Raw genomic sequence first — 16,359 nt, forward strand, 5'->3', positions numbered from 1 at the left:
TTTGTGGTTCCATATAAATTTTAGGACTGATTATTCTATTTCTTTGAAAAATGCCATTGGAAGTTTTTTAGGGATTGCTCTGAATCTGTAAATTGCTTTGGACATTTTAACAGTATTAATTCTTTCAGTCCATGAACATGGAACATCTTTACATTTATTTGTGTCTTCTTCAATTTCTTTCATCAATGTCTTATAGTTTTTAATGTACAGGTCTATCACCTCCTTGGTTAAATTTATTCCTAAGTATTTTATTCTTTTTGATACAATTGTAAATAGAATTGTTTTCTTAATTTGTCTTTCTGATAATTATTAGTGTATAGAAACACAACTGATTTTTGTATATTGATTTTGTATTTTGCAACTTTACTGAATTTGTTTACTCTAATAGCTTTTTGGTGGAGTCTTTAAAGTTTTCTAAATATAATGTCATGTCATCTGCAAATAGAAACAGCAAATAGAAGCATTCTTTTTAATTTGGATGCTTATTTATTTATTTATTTATTTATTTATTTATTTATGTATTTGCCTGATTGCCCTGGCTAGGACTTCTAATACTATGCTGAATAAAAGGGGCAAGAGTGGGCATCCTTATCTTGCTTTTGATCTTAGAGGAAAAGATTTCAGCTTTTACCACTGAGTACAATGTTAGCTGTAGGTTTGTCATATATGGTCTTCGTTATGTTGAGGTTTGTTTCCTCTATACCCAGCTAGGTGAGAGTTTTTATTATGAATGAATGTTGGTTTTTGTCAGATGCTTTCTCTGTATTCATTGAAATGATAATATCATTTTTATCTTTCATTTTGTTAATGTGGTGTATCACATTGCTAGATTTGCAGATGTTGAAACATCTTTGCATCCCTAGAATAAATCCACTTGATCATGATGTATAAATGATCCTTTTAATGTATTGTTGAATGCAGTTTGCTAATGTTTTGTTAAAAATTTTTGCATTTATGTTCATTAGGGATATTGGACTGTAATTTCCTTATTTATTTATTTATTTATTTATTTATTTATTTATTTATTTTTTTTATGGTGTCCTTTGTCTGATTTTGGTGTGAGTGCAATGCTGGCCTCATAAAAAAATTTGGCAGTGTTCCTTCCTCTTCTATTTTTTGAAGAATTTGAGGATTGGTAAAATGGGAGTAAAGTCTTTATTTTTGACATAGTACTTAACTTATGGATACCCCTCAATCTGCAGATCTCCAGAAATTATACACATAATCATTTCAGCTGTGTCCTCTCATTTTGTCAGACACATTCGGGAAAGAGCCTAAGACAAGGATTTTCTTAATTTTTTGTAAATTGACATGGATAAGTTACATTATATACTATCAGCTAAAAGTATCACAAAATATAATTTTATACAGTGTAATGCTGTGATATAATAAGAAATACATATTTGGTCTTTGTCCCTGGCACCTGGCAGAGTTCCTAATGTAATATAATCAATTAACATTTAGTTTTTGCTCCAGGCTCCTGAAACAGCTCCAGAATGATAAAGGTGAAAGGAGCATAAAGTGTTATGATACTTGTTTTTTTCCCCCCATTCCTGAAATAGCTCTGGAGTAATAAAGGCTATTTGTTATTCACAATAAGTTCTTTTCAACCACACTTAAGGTTACATGAATGATGTGACTTTTGGAAAGGCCCTAAGGTTGGGGTAGGTGGGCGGAGCGGGGTAGTTGATAGGGGAGCTAACTATGTGATTAGAGGATTAGATCTTTCAGCCCCATCCACTGACCTGGGGGAGGAAAGAGGCGTTGCAGGCTGAGTAAATTACTAATGGGCCAAGATTTAATCAATTGTCTCTAGGTAATGAAACCTCCACAAAACACCTAACCGGAAGGATTCAGAGAGCTTTTGAGCTGGTGACATGCCTGGGGATGGAATGGACGTTCTGTGCTCCTTCTCCCATACCTTGCCCTATGCTTCTCTTCCATTTGGTTGTTCAGTTATGTCTTTTATTATATCCTTTATAATAAACTGGGAAATGTAAGCATGTGTTTCCCTGAGTTCTGTGAGCCCTTCTAGCAAATTATTGGACCCGAGGAGAGGAGAGAATCCCTGATTTGTAGCCATGTCAGTCAGAAATACAAATGACAACTTGGGACTTGCCATTGGCGTCTGAAGTGGGGACAGTCCTGTGGAACTATCTGATCCTTTGATCTATGGGGTCTGTGCTAATTTCTGGCAGTTAGTGTCAGAAATAAGTTAAATTATAAGGTACCCAGTCAATGTCTGCCAAGAATTGGAGAATTGCTTAGTGTGGAAAAACACACATGTGGCACCAGAAATGGTGTGAGTAGAGAAAACAGAGTTTTCCTTCACATAGGTAAAACAAACTGTTTTGAACAGTACTTATCAATATGATGGCCATTATTGCTTATAATCTTTTTATCTATGCAGAAAAGTTTCCCTGGAACTTTAGTAAATATTTTCCCACATTTATTCAGCATAGATTTCCTTAAGTTTATAATTATTTTCTCATTACACAAAACCAAATTTTGATTCTATGATAGCACTATTTCTTGTGGAATAGTGGATAAGAGGAAAAATTTTAGTTTATTTTATGGATAATTGTTAATATTCAATCATTTGTGATATATTTTATTTTATGGATTTAGATGTTTTGGACTAAATTTGTAGTAGCATACTGCAATACGAAATCCACTGAAAACATAGTCATAGTTTTATGATAACTCTATCTGTATTATTGGCAACACACTCCTAGCACAGGTATCAAAGACTCTAGTGACATGATAAATTTCTTCTTGCTTTGCTGCTGAGTCAAAAGCTGGCTTAAGTCTCATTTTTTTGGACAGTATCTGGAAATCTGAAATAAAATGTTATAAAATTAAATGTTATATTGGGCTAGAAAGTAAAAGACACTTGCTTTGAAAGATATTTTGTTTTCTGTAATTTTCAGACATACAAGTAGGTTAAAAGATTAAAAATACTTATCCTTATTTGATATTTGAAAGTAAATCTGTGATTTTTTTTTAAAGACAGTGTTTCAGTATTAGCTCACCAAGTGCTAGATGAAATTATTCTTGTGCTTGGAGAGTTAGATTATACTTAGTAGTGTGTACAATGTGGGTACTTAACAGAAACTTTTTAGCTGATTTATCATACCCATTGAGTTCTTCCAAGTGCTCTGAGGTTTCATATAAACTTGCCATTGTGGCTCTTCTTAACTCTCCTAAAGAAAAAAAAAAGATGTACAAATTTAATGATTTATCACAAGTACAGCTTATAGTTATTTTGAGCTTGTACTTGGTCAAAGATGGACACAAAGATGGCCTTTACTCACGTTACATGTTCCTGCCACTCCTCCATCAAGGTACAATCTAATTCCCCTCCTCTCGAAATCAGGGTTAGCTCAGGACTCCTTTGTAATCAATAGAATGTGGAGGAAGGGACTGCCTGACTTCTGACACTAGGTGCAAAAAGGCTGTGCCTTTTCACCCACGAGTCTTAGGGCACTTACTTTGGCAGAAGCCAGTCACTGTAGAAGAAGTCCTCCCACTTTGAGACTGTCATCCTGGGCGGATTGTATAGATTTTACAGTTGACAGTCCCAGCTGAGCCCAGTCTTCCAGCCATCCTACCAAGGCTCCAGTCTATGAGAGAAGCTGTCTTGGACTTTTCAAACTAGTCCATCTGTCAGCTGAGTACCACCATTGGGTGACCTAAATTGATGTCTAGCCAAGCCATGCCCGAATTCCTACTCCACATAATTCTCATGATATATAAAATTGCAACTGGATCGGCCTCTTTTGTGGCATAAGATGACTTGCTAAAGTACTACTCAGAAGGGAAATTAATTTAGAGAGCAACATAAAGTATCCATATAATGAAATCACATAGGGGAAATTTATACATATAGACATGTTAATTTGTTACTTAATTTTCACATTCTACTTTTGACTTGAAGTCACTGAGACTAAGCTAATAAGATACTCTTTATCCTTGCTTATGACAGGTCTCAGTTTCCAGGTCCCCCTTCGTTTCCTGTATGCTACTTTACGTAAGGCTCTGCACATTTCCTATTTTGTCCCCATCTCTCACTCACCACAATTCCTGAAACATTTCCACTGTATTCTCACCCTATTTTCTGAAATTCCTTTTACTTTCTTGCTCTAACAGAATCTTGGCTGTCTTCTGAGGACACTGCCAGTCCAGAAGCCCTTTTGTTTTTGTTTTCCTCAGTCTTCTTACCATTGGACCTGGAGATGGGTAGGTATCCTCCTTACTCCCTGTTTTCTCTTTCAGGACATTCACCCTCTCTCCTTCTCTTGCTAATTTAGCAATTTCACTGTACGTGTAGAAGATTCTTCCACCCTGAGTCTCAATTCGTTGAGCTCTGTTCTTTTAGATCTTGCCCTTCACTCTGCAACAGCCATTAATTCCCACGGTCACGCTTAGACATCGTCATTACCAGTATCTGCAAGCCCCCGTCAAACTCAGCTTTCTTCATGCAACTTCCTAAGTGCCAGCTTTTATCTTTCTAGATCACTCCCTCTGACACCGCAACCCCAGGAATTCATCACATTGCGACCTCCTGTCCTACCACTTTTTCATCATTCCTCCCCATTTTGATGTCTTCTATCCCTTCTCTATGCAATTTAAATTCCATGGTCATTCACTCCCTTGCGTACAGACTGATTTCCTTACCCTTTTCCCACTTTGTCGTACTCACTTGACAAAACTATAACCCTGGATAAATACAACTCTGCTTATTCTCATGCTTTGCATAGCTCAGTGTGGCTGGAAAAAACATACATCTGAGCCTCACTTTAAATTTATGGCCACAGACATTAGGTAGATCTTTAATGTTTTCAGGCAATCCTCTTAAACACTGCTAGTCCATTCTTTCTTCCATTCTCCTAGATGTCTATTTAACTCTTTCATCTGTTTCCTCAAACCCTCCGTACCCATCATCGTTATCAGGTGCTGTTTTATTTTTTTAGTTTCATAGAGGAAATACAAGGTAGTAGGAAGCAACTCCCCCAAGCTCTGTCAAGAGTTACTCTCCTATGCCCTATCTTCCCATCTAAGGCCAACACCTCTACTTCTTCACTATGTCTCATCCTCCCTTGTCCACAACACAAGAAAACAAGACATGGCTCCAGCAATTCCTTCTGTCTGCCTCCCACTTATCAGTTGTTGTTTTTTTGTTGTTGTTTTTTGTTTGTTTTTGCTCTTCACTACATCTCCATCAGCATGGAGTTGAAGTCACAAGACTTAATTCTCACCAAGGAATGTGGACATAATGATACACACTGCTTTTGGGTCTTAGAGTTAGACATTGGACTTTCATTTCTCCTTAAACTTTTCCTCAATCTTGAACATGGAACTATTACCTTATGATTCAGTTTCTACCATGCAGATAATGACAATACCCTAACATAGTGGTTCTCAACTGGGGTGATTTTTCCCCACAGGGGACATTTGAAAATGTCTGGAGACATTTTTGATTGTCACAACTAGTGTGTAGGGGCCAGGGCTGCTGCTAAATATCCTACAACGCTCATGGCAGCCATTCCTCCGTCTGTTCCATAACAAAAAAATCATCCAGCTCAAAATTTCAATAGTGCAAGATTGAGAAACCCTGCTCTAGGAGACAATGGGGCAACAAGATGGAAAATCATGGCTCCCTGCGGGGCTACCTCATAAATGTACCTGTTTCACTTCCGGAGTAGGAAAGAAACATACATATTCTTAAGCCACTGTACTTTTTGGACTCTTTGTAATAGGAGTTCAGCTGTTACCTTAACTAAAATGTTCTATCATTCTTTAATATAAAGAACTATCTTGGGTTTCTCAGTTTAATATTTTTCATGGCATCACAATATGTAGAACCATGCTAACATCTTGATGCCTATTTTATTCTAGCTAATGTCTTACACTCAGCATTCCCTTTGATTTGGCAGGATGTACCAATATCACTTAAGCTGGAGAAATCCTTCTGGGATTCCCCAAATTTGAAATTACGCCTGGGTGGTCTCAAATAATTAGTTAGCGTTCCTTCCCCATTTGTTGACAAACAGTGAATTTTATTGTGGGCTATGTCCCAAGTAGATTCTATGAGAAAAATAGTTATATCTGTAGCTATTCTTTTCAACTTAGGCCACATTTGCTAGTTTAACTAAAAGACATTTAGATTCTCTCTGTGCTAGGAAACCTTAGCAATGATTAATTTACATAGGGGAAAACTTGAACTCATCATTTAGGTGTTCTGACATGACTATCCATTTGCAACAAGGTGAGCACCACCTTTGCAGAAGCACTTATTTTGATTCCTAACCCAAGTTATCTGCTGTGAGTCTGACTGATGGTGTGATTTGAGATGTTTGATCTGTAGGACTTCAAGGATGCTGGAAGATTAGGGCCTATTTCACTGAAGGAAGACCAGAACCAATACAAAGTTGAGAGTGTGATATTTGCTTATACTGTCTACCATTTCAGTAGGAAAAGGCACTTCGTTGTTAATAGTGGAGACTCTCAAAATGGTAGATTCCCTCAAGTGGGCAACAAAAGGATCTCATTTATACCGCCACTCAACCTACATTGTATCAAAGAACATTAGAATAAATCAGCAAGTGATGAATGGCAATAAACCAACCATCCCATCCCTTTACTTGGAAACAATAGCATATAATTTTCAAACACAACAGTATTATATATAAATGAGACTTTAAAAAATGTTATCTGTAGAGGAGTACGGGTTGAAATAGAAGAGACACTACTGGGTAGTTTTGTAACTGAAAAGGTGAATTTTTATAATTTTGCCATGCAAAACATTTTTAGTGGCCTTATTCTAGAAAAGGGTAAATAATAACTCATATAAAAAGGTTGTGTCAGAGTTTATAGACTTAGACCTCTGGTAATGGATTCAACCTTTCCACAACAAATCAAAAGTATGGTCGTATGCTCACATGAATATACAGTAGTCATTACCTTAAATTTAAAACTCACTATGAGTAGCAAACACACAGAGCAGGATATGAAGGCTGTATTGTATCAGTGTGGTCTGCAGAGAATTTCTTCGTATGGTTTTTGCCTTGTTGAAATATATGTTGCAGTTCAAAGCAAAAGGGATTACTCCTGAATAGTCATCATAGGGGGTGATTACATTCGTATATCATATTTAGCTGGACCCTGCAGGCAATTATGCTATTAGCTATGCTGGTCCTGCTGTTGTCAAAAAGTTGATCACCTAATGTGCAAGGACTGTGCTTTCTTCTGTTCACCTTATCAAAATTACTCACAGGTTTTCGTCAAAAAATAAAACAGATTGTGTTTTATGAAAATGATTCACAAGAAAGACTATGTGTAAAAATGCTCGTATCTTATGGGTGATTGTAGCATTATCCTATGAAGAGATTAGATTTTGCTGTAGTATTTCAGCACATTTTACTTAAAGTCATCGATTCAATTTTAGTAGAAACAGTGATTTTGTCTCATTGATAGTGGAGAGTCTCAGAAAATAATTTCTGGAAAAAAAGAAGTCTTTCTCTCCCTGCCATGTATTCAAATCATATAATATTAAAACCATGGAAGTAAGCCCAGCACGTCAATATTAATACAATAGTACATCTACAATGGTCTAATTACAATATGGTTTTATAAGGTAACTGTACTAAGGAGAAAAGAGTTTTGTTTTAAGGAAATATGTATATAAACTGAAAACATGTCATTTACACTTGATAATCAGAAAAATTTCTTCAAACAAATAAATAAATAAATATCTGCTTTTGTTTAGACAATGGTTATGTAGTTTCATTCATTTAATTACAACAGTTAAAAAATTTTAAAGAAATGAGTTAAATATATATTCTTATAAATCCTGAATCTCATTACCTATATAAGGCATATTTTGATAAGTTTGACTTTTAACCCATGTTATTATAATTAGCTATAGACGAAGTAAAGAGATGATAGTATATCTTTGAAAAAAGATATTGACAGGTATGGTTTTATTATTTAAAATAACCTATAGACAATTTTCACTATAAGCACATTATAAAAGCTGTCCTTCGGGAACAAAGATGATTTTGAAGCTATAGCAGTTGAACAGCTAGTTTTTAAATTATGTTCCCAGAAGTGGTGATGGATTGGCATAGACTCACGTGTCCTTTTTGGCATGCTCCTCCTTGTAACTGATGGTGTGTAAAATGGCTGGTCTGGGATACAGCCTGTGGTCCTGGAGAACAGCCAGACACTAATTTTGGCCTCATTAGGACTGTTCTCTAATCAACTGAACTTCTCAGCAAGTGGAAGTTTCCTAATATTTCTCGTACTTGCTTGCCTTTGGCCACCCCTCTTGACACTCACAATAGAGCAGGAGTGGGTACCAGTCAGGAGGAAGCAGATGGCATATTCAGCTGGGATTCTGAAGAGACTAATGAAGGGACTATTGAGAGATGAGGGCAGGGTTAAGGAACCGACAAGGGATGCTGAACACCCTGTGACGCACAATGGAGGGATGCCATGCCATTATCTTCCCGGGGCTGAAGGGTAAAGGAAGAGAGGGTGGTGTTAGAGCACCCTGTGTGAGAAACAAAGATTTAGAAAAGGGGTCACTCAGAGAATCCAGTAGTAGTAGTAGTAGTTGTGGAGTGCCACGGCTGTCAGAACTGAGCTGATGTCAGGGGCAGAGGAATAATGCCCTGACTTCACCACCTTCCTAACCTCTGATCTCCTGCTGGTGACTCCCTCTGGATCAATCCAAGCCAGGAATCCAAAAGGCAAGTGCATCTGTGAGATGCAGTCTGCAGTCAGTCTCCTGGGACACAGAGCAAAATGGGAGAATGGATCTTAGTGTGTGTGTGTGTGTGTGTGTGTGTGTGTGAGTGTGTGTGTGTGTTTTGGTAAAATTCTCCTATTTTTTTTAACAAACATAGGAGTAATCTGTTTTATCTGTGTTTTAAAGTAGAAATCACAATGTGGTTATTCTATAGCTTTTGAGTATAATAGTCAAGATATAAACTTTTAAGGCAGAACACATCTTCTAAATTTGGGTAGATTCTCTTAAGTGTCAAAAACTGACACGTGTTCTTTCATAGTTCAGGTTCTGGTATACAGCAATACCCTTTCCAAAGGCTTTTGTTAATAGTTAAAGCCTATTAAAATTTATACAAGGATTAGAAGTATATTGTAACTCAAAATTATAGGTTCTATTCCCCCCATAAACACCATTATCTTAAATAGATGTAATGGAGCTAGGCCTGGAGAAGCATTGAGGAGACTATATTGACAGAATTATACTGAATTTCTTCTGGATATCTAAACTTTTAATGAGAGTATTTGATTCAGGTCTATAGATCTGTTCAGATGCTAAATAGTTTCTTAAATAAATGTAATGTTGATATCTTCATAAGTTCTTTTTATTTCTGTTAATGCTACATTACAAATTCTGCATTTTTTCTAGTTAATATGAAGGAACAGAACTCAGATTCCCCTCTTTCGTGAAATATGCGCCCCCTCCCCCCAAGAAAACAAACAAACAAACAAAAAAGCCTGAACAAAATATAGAAAACAATGGTTTTGAACACACTGGACATCAGTGCTCTCCGAGAGACAGGAAACAAACAATATGAGGCCTGTAATTGCCCAGTTTGCTGCCTTGAGGAAGTTTCCAAGCCATGGTTCAGAGAGGGGGAACCCAGAAAGAGCCCAGCAAACTCCATTAATTGAGATGAAGCTGAGAGTCTAGGGAGACCCAGGCAACAGGAGTTAGCAACTAGTGAGATGGAGAGGAGAAAGCTGCACACAGAATTCTGGAGCTTTGTAGAGGTTGCCCTCAAGTATTCAGTGAAGTGCAGATCAGAGTGTATGTGTGACGATACTACTCAACACTGGGAAAGAACAATCCACAAGAATGGGAAAGAACAGTGCATGGTATCCCGAGAAGGTTGGGATGCTCCCTGTTGATCCCCAGCAACAATGGAAAACCTCAAAATTCACGGGTCATTGGGTAGAGGACTCAGAAGGGCCGTGACTCAAAGGTGGGGGATAATTATCCTTAAATCACACCTTTCTCTGGTCCCCCCTAAAATACCTGAAAAGCAAGACCTGAAAGGATCAAATTGTTTCTGGGTAACTTCACCTTTGAACAAAGCTCAAGAATATTTATAGATTACAAAAGTATCCAGCATCAAAAATAAAGTGAAATTCAAAATAGTCTGGCATCGAGTAAACCATGAAAGGAAGCAGAATGAGAAGAAAAATCAATCAATCAAAACTGACCTAGAACTGACAGTTATTAGAATTTGGAACAAACACAGTTATTAAAACAGTTGTTAACGCTGTATTTTAGACATTAAAGAATGTTTAGAGACATGGAAGGTATAATCAAAGGAAACGAGTGAAACTGAAGACAGAGTAGTAGAAAGTATTCAAAATAAGACAAAGAAAGATAAAGAATTAAAAAGCTGGACAGAGCATCAGTGAGCTGTAGGACAGTCAGGCAGCTTACTGTACATGTTATTGGAGTTCTGGAAGGTGATGGGTGAAGAATTGAAAACTATTTTAAGAAATTATAGCTGAAAAATTTTTAAAAACTCATGAACATCTCAAACCCACTGATCTAAGAAATTCAACAAACCCAAGCTCAATAAATTTGGATTACTAAAAGAAACAAAACAAAACAAAACAAAACTCTGTCAAACCTAGAATTCTATAAGCAGTAAAAAAAAAAAAAATCTTTGAAAAAAGAAGACAAAATAAAAATGTTTTCAGACACATGAAGCTGAAGCAATTCATCAGCAGCAGACTACATGACAAAAATGATTAAGTCCTCAGGCAGAAGGAAAATGACACCAGATGAAAATCTGGATCTATACTAAAGAATGAAGAGTGAAAGAAATGGTAGGTACATAGGTCAACAAAAAAAAGATTTTAAAGATTATTAAATATCTTTAAATTATATTTGACTGTTTAAACAAAATAGTAAGAGTATAGCATGGGATTTATAATATATTTAAAAGTAAAATATCTAACAACAATACTGCAAAGGTTGGTGGGGAGAAATAGAAGTATGTGTCTTAAGGTTCTGATACTATGTGTTAAGTGGTCTAATGTCACCTGAACATAAAGTGTGATAAATTGAAGATGTATACTGGTCATTACTTCTGTTTTTAAATTTTACTTTATACTTTTCATTGTAACAATTTTGGTTAAAAAGAAAAAAAATCCCCAAGATCTGAAAATCAATCTTCCTCAAATCTAAAAATGAGAAAGTCTATCGCTAATTTAAACATTCATTTGAAAATTTATCCTGCTCATCTAGTTCCCTAAATTGAAGCTCAAGGATGAGTTAATGAATTAAAAGCAGTAACTATTTCGTTATCATTCCCAAGTTTAATTTTCTTTGACCAAATTATGTGAAGTGTAACATATATAATATAAACCTAAATGCTAATAGATAGAGTTGGATTTTTTTTCTGGTGCCTCTATAAAAATAACAGAGTTTGGAAAACACACAAACTCCATGTTTTTTCATGAACGGATTACTTTAGAACAATGGGTTATATAGGAGATGATATTTTTAATAAATAATCTAGAGACATAAAAATTATTTTTGCAAAAATCAAATTTTCCAATGAACGCTGAGATTTTCAAACAAAAGGTACTTTAGCATACAATATACAATCCAAATATAATAAGATGAGTAGATTTGGGCCTTGTCAGCTGCAAAATAGTTCCTAGAAATAGATCTTCCTTGAAACACCCAAACAATTCTCCCACCAAAACACCAAATCAAAACTTTATCGATCCCAGATGAGGAAGCCTGCCTTTTAAATTTTCATAAAAATGAATGGCCATATTACCCAAAGCAATATACAGATTTAATGCAATCCCCATCAAAATCCCAATGGCATTTTTTAAAGAAATAGAACAAAAAATCATCAGATTTGTATGGAACCACAAAAGACCCCGAATAGCCAAAGCAATCCCAAGAAAAAAGAATAATGCTGGAGGTATCACACTCCCTGACTTCAGCTTGTACTAGAGGGCAACAATAATCAAAACAGTATGGTATTGGCAGAAAAAAAGACACACAGACCAATGGAATAGAATTGAGAACCCAGAAATAAATCCACATAAATATGGACAGATAATTTTTGACAAAGAAGCCAAAAACATACAACGGAGAAAAGACAGCCTTTTCAATTAATCACGTTGGGAGAATTGGATAGCCACGTGCAAAAGAATGAAACTAGACTGCTATCTGTCACCGTGTACCAAAATTAACTCAAAATGGATCAAAGACCTAAGCATAAGACCTGAAATAATAAACTGCATAGAAGAAAACATAGGTACTAAACTTATAGACATTGGTTTCAAAGAGCATTTTATGAATTTGACCCCAAAAGCAAGGGAAGTAAAAGCTAAAATAAATGAATGGGACTATATCAAACTAAAAAGCTTCTGCACAGCAAAAGAAACCAATGACAAAATAAAGAGGCAAACAAATGAATGGGAGAAGATTTTTGCAAACAATGCTTCTGATAAGGGGCTAATATTCAAAATATATAAGGAACTCATGCAACTCAACAACAGCCACACAAAAAACCCCAAACAATCCAATTAAAAAATGGGCAGAGGACATGAATAGACATTTCTCCAAAGAGGACATACAAATGGTCAATAGACATATGAAAAAATGCTCAACATCACTAATCATCAGAGAAATGCAAATAAAAACCACAATGAGATATCACCTCACCCCAGTTAGAATGGTTATCATCAACAAGTCAAATAATAACAAGTATTGGAGGGCTGTGGAGAAAAAGGAACCCTCATACACTGTTGGTGGGAATGCAGATTGGTGCAGCCACTATGGAAGGCAGTGTGGAGGATCCTCAAAAAATTAAGAATAGAATTACCATATGACCTAGCAATCCCTCTCCTGGGTATCTAACCCAAAAATCTGAAAACATTTATCCACAAAGATATATGTGCTCCAATGTTCGTTGCAGCTTTATTTACGGTGGCCAAGACATGGAAACAATCAAAGTGTCCTTCGATAGATGATTGGATAAAGAAGTTGTGGTATATATACACAATGGAATACCACTCGGTCATATGAAAAGGTGAAATAGTATCATTTGCAACAACATGGATGGATCTTGAGATTATCATGCTGAATGAAATAAGTAAGACAGAAAAAGTCAAGAACCATATGATTTCACTGATATGTGGTATATAAAACTGAAAGTAACAAAAGAACGACCAACAAATGAAGAAACGAAAACTCGTAGACAAAGACAATAGTTTAGTGGTTACTAGAGGGTAAGGGGGGAAGGGGGTAGATGAGGGTAAAGGGGGTCCAATATATGGTGATGGAAGGAGAACTGACTCTGGGTGGTGAACACACAACGTTATGTATAGATGATGTATTACATAATTGTACACCTGAAGTCTATGTAACTTTACTAATAATTGTCACCCCAATAAACTTTAATTAAAAAAAATAATGGCAAAGAGAAATGAAATTTGAAATAAATACCATTTCCAGATGACCTATATGTTTGTGGTCTCTAAGTGTGCTTTCGAAACCAGCAACATCAGTATTACTGGGAGTTTGTCAGGCCCCACTCTGGAACTAGTAAATCAGAATCTGCATTTTAAAAGGATTCCAAGGTGATTCATTTGAGACTCACTGTTTTATACAACCTTACTTGTACTTACTATTTAATATAGGAGCAAAATAGCATGCTCTGTAAAAGGATGAGTATTGGCTGCTTGTCTTTGTTTAGTTGAAACATTTAGATCATAAGCAAAAATTAAATTTGTTTCCATGGACTGGGAGTGTATTTTGTACTAGGGAACGTGATTAAGACTTTTTAAAAAAACCTCTCAACCACCCCATGCTCTAGGTATTATTATCCCTGTTCTACAGAAAGGAAACCAAAGTTTGGAGGGATTAACTGGCTCTGTATCACACAACTGATAACTGGCTCAGTGGAGATTCAAACTCAGGTTGCTTTGGCTTCAAAGCCCGTGCGTCTGACTTCTACTCATATGCTCATTCTCCCTTCAGTGAATTCAAAAAGAAGATGGGTAACAAGAAAGCCTCCTAGGCAACTGCCATGTGTTAGGCGTGGAGAGGTTGATTTATCTGACTGTAGAGAACTGCTGTGGAAAGCCTATTTAGTTCTTAGTCGTTGTTTGTCTATTTAATTTCTTGTCTTCTAGAGACCGTTTCTAATGCAGCAGTTTAAAAAATTGCCACAGCCCCAGGGATCTCCCTGCAGACCACTAATCTGACCGTGGGCCAGGACAACTGAGCTTGGACTAATCCTAATCCAGGGTTTCCATCATGTGAGCTGTTGTTGCCTTTATTTCATTATACTCTGACTCAACCCGTAATGGATTCAGCTTCATAAGTCAGAAAAAGAGGGTAAGAAAGCAATTTATTCATGTTTTCACTGGAGCTCACTGCAGACATGAAATTTCTCTAAAAATGCAAATCATTTGGTGCAACACAAGTGAAACTCAGTAGCTAAAGCTCTTAGAGGAGAGCGCTTTCCCAGGGATGATGTTTTTATGCCAAGTGATTGAATAAATCGATCCATTTATTACAACATCTTCACTTAGATTTTTTTTTTTATCCCTAGATGAATGTGTCTAAGGGTACGAGAGAACCTTTCTTTATAACCAAGAAAATTGATTACACTTGTTAATTTGGCTTTTAATCTTAGGCATATCAAAATAAATGCCATAAACAAGTGTAGAAGAAATCAATATAGATCTCTTCAATAGCAGATTGATCAAAAGAGGATTTAGTAAAACTCTAAGATGTAATACTAATGTACAAACTAAGCCCTTACTTATGTAATATGACTTTAGACAAGCTCAGTGTCTGAAAGAAACTGTATCTGGAAACAGAAACGGTGCACTTTTGCTGCATTAAAGAAAAATCCCCAGGAGGCCTACCTATCCAAGGTATTTAATGTGAACATTCATTTTTAAAAGATTTCTTGTCTTTTGTCCAGCCATTCTTGTTAATTCACGGGGCACCATATCTCAGACTTTTTTTATATGCTACATAAAGCGAAAATTACACTGAACAAGTGTAAGGTTGGTTATAAAAAACAGATAAAACAACGCTCTGAAAAGCCATGATATCACAAGGAAAGGCTATCAGTCATTCTTTTCAGAGAAGGTGAGGACAATGAGAAATAAAAATCATTCACAAAGACTCCTGAAATGCTACTTAGACCACCTCTGGGACATTACGACTTGAGTTTTGTAGCACCCAAGGAGCAAACCAATTGCTCAACGGACATCCTTTTGATTAAACATACATTTTTTTTTTTAAATTTCACTTGTATAATAATGAATGGGACAGAGATTCATGCAACTCTACTCTCAGGATGATTCAAATTTTAAACTGCTGTTCCAGTTAATGTTGAACATACATTGTGTCTGTCAACTGATAACTCCTATTCATTTGTCATTCAGTCAATAGATATTTATTGAGCACCCAGCAAGTGAAAAAAGCTTGTGGGATAAGTTCTGGGATACAGTTTGTGGCAGTGTTCAAATTAGATGGATTCAGGAATACATGGCTGAGGAAAGCGGTGGGATGCTCAATCTGCAATTACGGCATAACGCTCGGGATTAGTGCCTGGTCTTCAGAGAAGAAATGAGAGTTTTATATACAGTTTCTTAAAGCAATTAATTTAGGATAGTCTAGTAAGGGGAACAGAGGTCCAAAACAAAATCTAAGACCATAACAGAACACATGTAAATGCAGTTATATGCTTGTATCAGGAAAAATAAACTCATTGGGCTCTTTGATAGCTGGATTGGTGGGTCAAAAATTTGAAAAGCAGAGAATTTCTGTGTTAGAGCATGTTTCCTCAACATGTGCATATTATACAACTCTGCATATATTTTGACATAGACAAGTAGGAGTCATCTTTGAAAACCTTTCTCTAGTTTGAATTTAAGTATATAATAATGATTTCTTTATAGTCTTTAGATTATAGTCTGTTCTCTTTTGAAAACTGATATATTTGTCCCTGTATCTATATAGTACCTTGCATGATGTTTTAGAGATAGTACATACTTCATGTTTTCTGAATGAACATCATAAACTATTGCTTGGCACACATGCCCAATAAATGTCTGTTGAAAGAAGACAGAATGAATATGTTTACTCTTTAAAGTCTACATGAGTGTTTAAAAGATATATAATTAAGACAAAACTATTTGTTTGAAATGCCAGGTGATTAAAAAATGTTCTCCTGCAAGATCAACGGACAACTCTTTAATGCGCACGTAAGAAATACTCAGTTTTTAAGAATGAGTTTTCCTCCTGATTATATTATTTGCTTATCT

At 36.0% G+C, this 16,359-nt stretch overlaps 1 protein-coding gene across 1 annotated transcript in view; it reads right to left on the minus strand.

The window, feature by feature from the left end:
• Nucleotides 1–1,204: 1,204 nt before the first annotated feature.
• The window catches only part of TTC29 (tetratricopeptide repeat domain 29), a 176,135-nt gene continuing 160,980 nt past the window's right edge, over nucleotides 1,205–16,359 (minus strand). The window contains exons 11-12 of the mRNA XM_033134605.1: nucleotides 3,137–3,203; nucleotides 1,205–2,837 (exon numbers count right to left, since the gene is read on the minus strand). Coding sequence (XP_032990496.1) covers nucleotides 2,804–2,837; nucleotides 3,137–3,203 — 101 coding nt within the window. The 3' untranslated portion in view covers nucleotides 1,205–2,803. The remainder of the gene's footprint in view (nucleotides 2,838–3,136; nucleotides 3,204–16,359) is intronic.

This window comes from Rhinolophus ferrumequinum, chromosome 18 (genome assembly GCF_004115265.2).
Source record: "Rhinolophus ferrumequinum isolate MPI-CBG mRhiFer1 chromosome 18, mRhiFer1_v1.p, whole genome shotgun sequence".
In the NCBI taxonomy this organism is placed as follows: domain Eukaryota; kingdom Metazoa; phylum Chordata; class Mammalia; order Chiroptera; family Rhinolophidae; genus Rhinolophus; species Rhinolophus ferrumequinum.